Source organism: Myotis brandtii, unplaced genomic scaffold (genome assembly GCF_000412655.1).
Source record: "Myotis brandtii unplaced genomic scaffold, ASM41265v1 scaffold458, whole genome shotgun sequence".
NCBI lineage: Eukaryota > Metazoa > Chordata > Mammalia > Chiroptera > Vespertilionidae > Myotis > Myotis brandtii.
The window spans coordinates 714,571-722,312 of NW_005367516.1; the positions used below are offsets into that span (position 1 = coordinate 714,571).

Below are 7,742 nucleotides of genomic sequence, written 5' to 3' on the forward strand. Positions count from 1 at the left end.
CAGGCGGCGACTCCGCGCCACCCAGACCCAACAGCAGTGCCCATGACGCCAGGTAGCCTCCCTCTGCCAGTGCCCTGCCCCTGCCCCTCCTGTGCTGTTCCGCGGTGGCCTTGGCCCTGGGTGTCCCAGGACACGGACTCGGGGTCCCTCCCCGTGGTGCGTGTGATGCTCCGGCCCCGTGGCTCCAGGACCCGCCAGCACAAGTAGATAACCTGCCTGATTTCAGTATTTCTTTGGAGCTGATATTAACCAGAAAGACCGGAGCTTCTGCCAATAGTAACTCTAGGGAGAGTATCAGAGGAAAGAGCCTGGTCCCCCCAGGAGGGGCGGGAGGAGTTTGGGAGCAGGGCCTTGCTGCAGGGATGGCTTCTATTAGTCCTTCAGGTGGTGACTCGTGTTTTTAAGAGGGTCACTTTTCTAACCAAGTTACTTAATTTCTGTGATGCTTGGTTAGTTTGCAAAGTAGAAAGTGAGTTTGTGGGGTGTGTACCTCATGGAGAATAGGTCTTTGCCAGAGAGAGCCCGCAGGTGTTTGGCAAGCTCCAGAAAATAACACCAAGTCCTCTACCCGGAGTCTGGGAGAAGGGTCCCTGTCCTCACCTTCCAGTCAGGACGGGGATGGAGTCAGACCCGACAGTCTGCTGGGCGATCGATGAGCAGGACCTCAGTGCGCTGTGTTGGCGGGAAGATGACCGAGCTCGCAGTTCACACAGACTAGACTGTGCTTAGACTCTGTAACAGTCTAAATTCCCATAAACATGTCCATGTTCTCATTGAATCATTAATATTCCTAATTTTAGCAATAAATGTCTATAACCTAAAAAATGCCAGTGTATCTTACAGCTTAAGCAGTTAACTAAAAGAGTTAAGTTGACTTTGAACAAGTTCCCATTTCCCCTCTTTATTTTTACGTTTAGAGCTTTTCCTGGCTAGTGTTTCCTTGTGCTTCCATGTCCCTGTGGGGCACGAGACTGTCTTGTCTCTACGTGCGTACAGAGTTGCGGGGTGACGTGCCCTGAACGCAGTCACAGACGCGGAGGACACGCCGCCAGGACTGGAGCCTGGCCCCACTGCTGCTCCGAGTCCGCACGATTTCTCCAGGACCCGGGGCGGGGGGCGGGGGGGGGGCGCGTAAAGTTCCCCCTTTTCAGAGGCTCATGAACGGTGGCTTGAGGCATTTATAAAGGTGGTAATGTGTGCATTAAATGTATTTTAGTATCAAAGCTAAATGCCTTTTATGCCTTTAGTGTTAGGCCTTGGCTAGTAGATTTTTAGCATCTTACGAGTAGCATTTTGTAATTATGTCCACCCTCAGAATGATCCTTGATAGTTAGAAATTTGTATGCCACCTTGCAGGCCGTTTTTCACAAAGGAATGACATTTCAATTTTTACAGTCGTGTGTACGTGACAGGAGATAGAACAGCAAAGCCAAATGGAGACGTGTGGCCTGGGGTGTGTTCCCTCTGCACTCCAGCCTGACACGTGCAGTTTAACGTGTGGCTCCGCCCTCTGCCGGGAACCTGTGGGTGGGCCTTGGGAGACCCACCGCACATGCCCGCGGCCGCAGTCTCCCTGCAGCCCTGGTTTGCGACTGCTGTGAGGCGGCAGGACAATGCCCGCGCCTCCCCGTTGGCAGGGCCAGCCCCTCCGAGTGCAGCCCTGCCCGCCTGAGGTGCAGCCCAGCGCAGTGGTACTGTGCCCCACAGGGTCCGTCAGTGTTTCCATGTGGTTTGGTTTTACTTAGGAAATAGTCATCTTGCGTATAAAATGTTTTACAGAGTGCTGCTTGCTGGAACTGGCTCTTACTGGTTTGCAAGAGCTGAATTGTTAATTTTTTAGGAATATCGCAAGCCAGTTGTTACACCACGGAAATTGTCAAACACTACACCCCTCCCTGCCACCCCCTAAACTAGGTATTAAAAAGTTCCCCGGCATACCCCTTCATTTAAGTATATTTCCTTGCCTTTTATCCTGGCAAAACTTGGAGGACGTGGAATTGACTCATTTTGTCTCTGGGAAATCAGGAGCATAGAGGTGCTGAGTGACTTCCCACGGTGCCTGTCGTGAGCAGGGCCGGGAGCACCGTGCTTTTCCACGGAGTGGGGCCACGACTCGGAGAGGCCCTGTGGCAGTAGGGGCGTCTGGTCTGCAGGCTCAGCGAGTGCTGCCTGGGTTGCAGAGCTCAGGGGCATCAGAAGCACTCGGGCCCAGAGCTCGTCTGTTCTGTAGACCACGTGGGCTGAACCGGGTCAGCGTCTGAGAAAGAGCATAAATTCTGCCATACTTCCTGAGAGCACCCACTGAACACACACGACACTTGTTCATAAGCTGACGCCGTTTTATTGTGGATGGTTTGTATTAGAATGTTCACACCTCCCTGCCTTCACTTTGGGTCTTACTCTTGATGGATTCATTCTGGATGCTGGACAATTGACTTAACTTTCTTCCGGAAAAGCAGCAAATTAACTTGGTTCTTTGTTGTTCAGCTTCCTGCTCTTCTGCACTTTCGCTTGGCTCCTGCTTGAGAAACCTCAGGTTTCCTTGCTGCTTCCCAGTCATGCAGTGACTTTAGCACTGAAAGGGTTAAGTGCATAAATATAATTGGATGATCATTTTAAATGTTAACCAGATTAGGCTAATAATTTTATCACCCTGGGCTTAAGTTATGAGCTTTCCATACATGTCAACACTTCAGTAAATACTGTTTTGCTGTTTTTAACATAAAACCATGTATTACGCAGTCAGGTTGTGAGGTTGTGCTGGCTGTGGGGGAGGGAAGTACAGCTCCCTCCTGCCCTCCAGGGGAGGGTCCCCAGGGCAGCGCCGCTCCTTTGGGGCCACCAGGGCTCTATCTGGGGCATCCTCTGTGCTGTCCTCTCCCCACTGGCGGCTGGATGTCCCCCGGGACCCCAGGCACCCTCAGCTGAGAACCACTTGCCCTGGGAGAGTCGCAGAGCTGTCATTTTGAGTTCCATTGAATTGATGGCTCCATTTTTAAAACGACCACAACAGGGGTTCCAGTGTCCCTGAAAACGACCGGCTGGCTTCCGTCGCAGCTGAGCTGCAGTTCAGGTCCCTGAGTCGCCACTCCAGCCCCACCGAGGAGCGAGATGGTGAGTGTGGAGGTGTCCCCTGCATTCGCGGAGCCTCACCCTTGGTCTCCGTCCACCAATTTCTGTGTCCATGCCTTTTCCGAGGGAGGAGGGAGAAGCCAGGCTTTATGAGAGGACTCGGTGCTGAGCACTTGGCTTTTTTTTTAAAATGTTTTTACTGATTTCAGAGAGGAAGGGAGAGGGAGAGAGAGATAGAAACATCAATGATGAGAGAGAACCATTGGTTGGTGGCTGCCTCCTGCACGCCCCCTGCTGGGTATCGAGCCCCCAACCCGGGCATGTGCCCTGACTGGGAATTGAACTATGACCTCCTGGTTCAAAGGTTGACGCTCAACCACTGAGCCAGGCCGGCCGGGCTCAAGCACTCAGCTTTTTAATTTGGGTGCTTTTTTAATTTAGGTGTGTTTGCATTTTCTAGGTCTCCTTTTGTTGCTTTTTAAAAAGTCATTATTTCTGATGTTTTAGTTGCCAAGCGTTCGTATTCTCTTTACAAGTGCAGAAGTGACACTGTGCTGTTGGGGACATGCTGGAGTTTTATTATAACGCAGACCGAGGCGTCTGCCCGGGCCCGTGGTGGCTCACGCCGGCCGCTGCTGGGCTCCTGAGCAGGACCGCCCACTGTGGTCCCGGGTCATCCGTGTCTGCTCAGTGTTATGCTGCTGTTACTTGTGGAAGGTTTATGGAGCTGAAGTTGTAACCCATTAACAACTTCTTAGTTTGGTGCGATTTTCTAGAATTGATTGTAGAGACAGCTTCTCACACTCACACCAAACTAGTTAATCAGCAGAGAGGACAGGCTGGTGGTGACTCACCGCACTCACCGCTCAGCCTTGCTGTCAGTTAGTAAGCGGATTTGTTCTGAGTCTTCATTTGTATGAAAAATGCTTTCTGCAGAACCAGCATATCCAAAAGGTGATTCGAGTGGGTCGACCCGAAGAAGTTGGGAACTTCGGACGCTGATCAGCCAGACGAAAGGTAAGAGAAAGAATGTCGGACTTAAAATGTTTCTGCACAGGGAGTGGTTTCCGAGGCAGGGCTTTAGCTTCCGGGTCGTTGGGCCTGTGTGTTAGTATTTGGGGTCTCTGTCTACAGCTGACTCCACCATTTCCGGTTTCTTTTTTTTTTATCCTATATAATAAAACCCTAATATGCAAATCGACCCAACAGCAGAACGACCGGTTGCTATGACGTGCACTGACCACCAGAAGGCAGATGCAAAATGCAGGAGGTGCCCCCTGGTGGTCAGTGCGCTCCCACAGGGGGAGCACCGCTCAGCCAGAAGCCAGGCTCATGGCTGGTGAGTGCAGCCGCCCTGGCGGGAGCCTCTCCCACCTCTGCATCAGCGCTAAGGACCCCTAGGGGGATGTCCACCTGCCGGCTTAGACCTGCTTCCCTAGGGGTCCCAGACTGCGAGAGGGCGCAGGCCGGGCTGAGGGACACTCTCCTCCTTCGCCCCCCCAGTGCACGAATGTCGTGCGCCGGGCCTCTAGAGTGTGTGTGTGTGTGTGTGTGTGTGTGTGTGTGTGTGTGTGTGTGTGTGTGTTTTATTAACTTTAGAGAGGGAGGGAGAGGGAGAGAGAAACATCAGTGATGAGAAGAATCATCGACTGGCTGCCTCCCGAATGCCCCTTACTGGGGATCAACCCGGGCATGTGCCCTTGACTGGAATAGAACCCGGGACCCTTCAGTTGGCAGGCTGACGCTCTGTCCACGGAGCCAAACCTGCGAGGGCCATTTTCTGTTTATTACAGTAACTTACAAGCTCCTTTGGATAGGAACACGTTTTATCATTTTGTGTCTGTAAGCACTGGGACTGTTAATTTTATCTGTCCTTGGGTGGGCCCTTAGCATAATTCTTTGTACGTCGTGAGAATATAGTATTTATAAAATGAATAACTGTTCACTTTTTAGGCTAAGAAGTTGAGGGAAACTTTTATCTTACCAAGTGGTAATCAGTCCGAATTCACCAAAAGAATAAGTAGCAGAAACATCACTGCTCTGTCACTTGATGGCCCACAGAGAGCTTTCACGAGTCGTTGTCACAGCAGTGTGAGCAACAGGCAGAATGCACCTGCTCGCTTCCCATAAGCGACCAGAGTTCCACCACCCACGGCCAGAGCAGCCAGGAGGGTTCCTGGAGGCCTGAGCTGCCCTTGCAGGGCTGGCCAGTCCGCACCAAGCCAGAGAAGTACAAAGGAGAAACACACATGGAGGCCACCCAAGGGGGCTCGGGCGTAGCTGTCAGTGGAGGTGAAATTGAAGGCGAGAGGAGGTCCGGTCATTGTGGGCTCGGCCTGACACAGCGGGGGTGGAAGCCTCTGGACCCGCTTGTGTGAAGGGGAGTGGGAAGGTAGGAGAAGGAAGACGCGGAGGGCGGTTCATCTGAACTGGGGGGAGAGGGAGACTGGTGAGAGTATTTGCAGTGACGCAGTGTAAGACGTAAATAAGCCTAAGGTGGGATTTTAAACAGGAATGGAAACAAGCAACTGTGATGCAGCAGCGACAGGCCTGGGCAGGTCGGGTGCGTGTAGAGGGCGTGGGGGAGGCGTGGGGGAGGCGTGGCGGGCGGCGGGCGGAGGTCTCTGCAGTGGCTCATGTACAGTGGCTGCAGTAGTTCCCACGGATACCAGGTCTTCATGATGATTTTCAAACAAATACTTGGAGGTCAAATGAACTTGGAAACTCTTGAGAGAGTTTCCGTTCACGTTGACATATTCACGACTGAGAATCTTGAGAAATGCTTTACTCTAAAAAAAAGCCTTTCCCAGAACTGCCTGACAGCAGAGTCCCTGCCGCAGCTGGGAAAGCTCGTTCATTGCCGGGAGATAAAGGGCCAGGACCTGTGATTTTAGGGAATGATGGTGTTGAGACACTGTAATTGAACATTACAAATACTCGGGGATTTCCCACCTCCAATGGACCCCCTCGTCCCAGTCCTCAGGGACCTGTCTTCCTGCCACCACCAGGCTCCTGGCTAGTGAGCAGCAGCACGAGAAGTGCTGCCAGGAGATGAGCAGAAGCAGTGCTTTCCACGCTGTGGGTGTCACCCACCAGTGGGAGGTGAAGTCAGAGAAAAATAGCCTGGAGTAACAGTGGTGACGTTGATGAAGCTGCTGTTTTAGATTCCACGTGTGTGAAAGAGACGTCTCGCTGTAAGTTGTGATAAAATAAGTTGCAGAAATAGAGGTGTGGAGCCTGATGGGGAAATGGAGAATCACAGGAGCCAGAATTTACTGCGTTTTCCTGAATTTCTGTCAGTGGGCCAGTGCTTTCCACGCGTGATTACATTAGTATCGATCCCTTCAGTTCACGGGTCAGGAATTTGACGTGTAGAGTCCAGTGAGTTGCCCTCTGTCAGACCCCGAGCACACGGGAGGCGGGGCCCTATTCTGGCGTCTGCCCCTCCCAAAGGAGAGAACGAACCCCCTCATCCGAGGGGGCTTCCGAGGAGGTGCGGCACTGCTGAGCGGCGCTGCGGGCTCCCCAGGCCTTGGGTGGCGGACAAACAGGACAGCGTGAGCAGAGGCCTGAGCGAGAAGCAGCTGGTGCTCCCTGAGGGTCAGTAGTGTGACTCGGAGGCTGTGGCCGGAGAAAGGGGAGTGGCCCAACCCAGTGAGCTGGGGCAGAGGCCGGGTCCACATTGTGCAGACTGGAGTCCATCGGAGGGCTTTGCACTTGTGATCAACAGATGTGATGACCCGGGAAGTAAGTTTACGTAGGAAGGTCACATGATCGGATTTTATTTTTTGGTAAGATCATAGTGGCCAACAAGAGTGGATTGGAGAGAAGAGAGACTGAGGCAGGAGATGGTCACGGCAGTAGCCTGACCACCAGCCTCGGGAGGTGGCTTGTCTGGACGGGCTGTGTGTCGTGTGCGTGGGGGTGGTGGGGGGGGTGGTGCTCGGGGCTGTTAGACCGAGCTGGGCCATGCGTCCCTGCGCAGCTGTGCTGTGAGCAGTGCCAGTGCACATGGCTCTGATTTTCTGGTGATTTGCTGGAAGTGGACTTGATGATAGTGACTGTGACTGAGTGGGCGGCTCTCCCTGCAGACACCGCTTCTAAACAAGGGCCCATGGAAGCCATCCAGAAGTCCGTCCGGCTGTTTGAAGAAAAGAGGTACCGAGAGATGAGGAGGAAGAACATCATTGGTCAAGTGTGTGATACCCCCAAATCGTACGATAACGTCATGCATGTTGGCCTGAGAAAGGTGACCTTCAAGTGGCAAAGAGGAAACAAAATTGGTAAGGACACTAAAGAACATGACACGTTCGCTCCGTTAGAAATAGCAGTGGCCACACTTCTTCAGGGCAGGACGCGTGTGGCGGCCCTTTTCTCACAGGTGCGGCAGGTGCGGCGTGCCTTTCACAGAGGGCGCCGGGGGCTTTATTCCCTTCGTTTGTAAAATGTGCCCTGAGAGCAGTACAAAATGCGGTTTAGGAAGACGTTAAACTTTGCTTGTGCTCCCGAAGTTGCCAGTGGGGAGCGGCATAACTGTGCCCATTTGCCATCGTCTGTGCTCTCTCTCTTACCCCACACACACGTGATTGAAGAGAAACGGGATACAATACGGACAGGACAGCCTTTTCTAAAACACGGCCTGACTCGTTTCCCGGGGAGAAGTGGTGGGG

The 7,742-nt window shown here is 52.8% G+C and overlaps 1 protein-coding gene across 1 annotated transcript in view; it reads left to right on the forward strand.

The window, feature by feature from the left end:
- The window catches only part of MAP3K4 (mitogen-activated protein kinase kinase kinase 4), a 50,185-nt gene that overhangs the window by 33,895 nt on the left and 8,548 nt on the right, over positions 1-7,742 (forward strand). Inside the window, exons 17-20 of the mRNA XM_014546943.1 lie at positions 2-52; positions 3,014-3,114; positions 4,009-4,089; positions 7,164-7,355. Coding sequence (XP_014402429.1) covers positions 2-52; positions 3,014-3,114; positions 4,009-4,089; positions 7,164-7,355 — 425 coding nt within the window. The remainder of the gene's footprint in view (position 1; positions 53-3,013; positions 3,115-4,008; positions 4,090-7,163; positions 7,356-7,742) is intronic.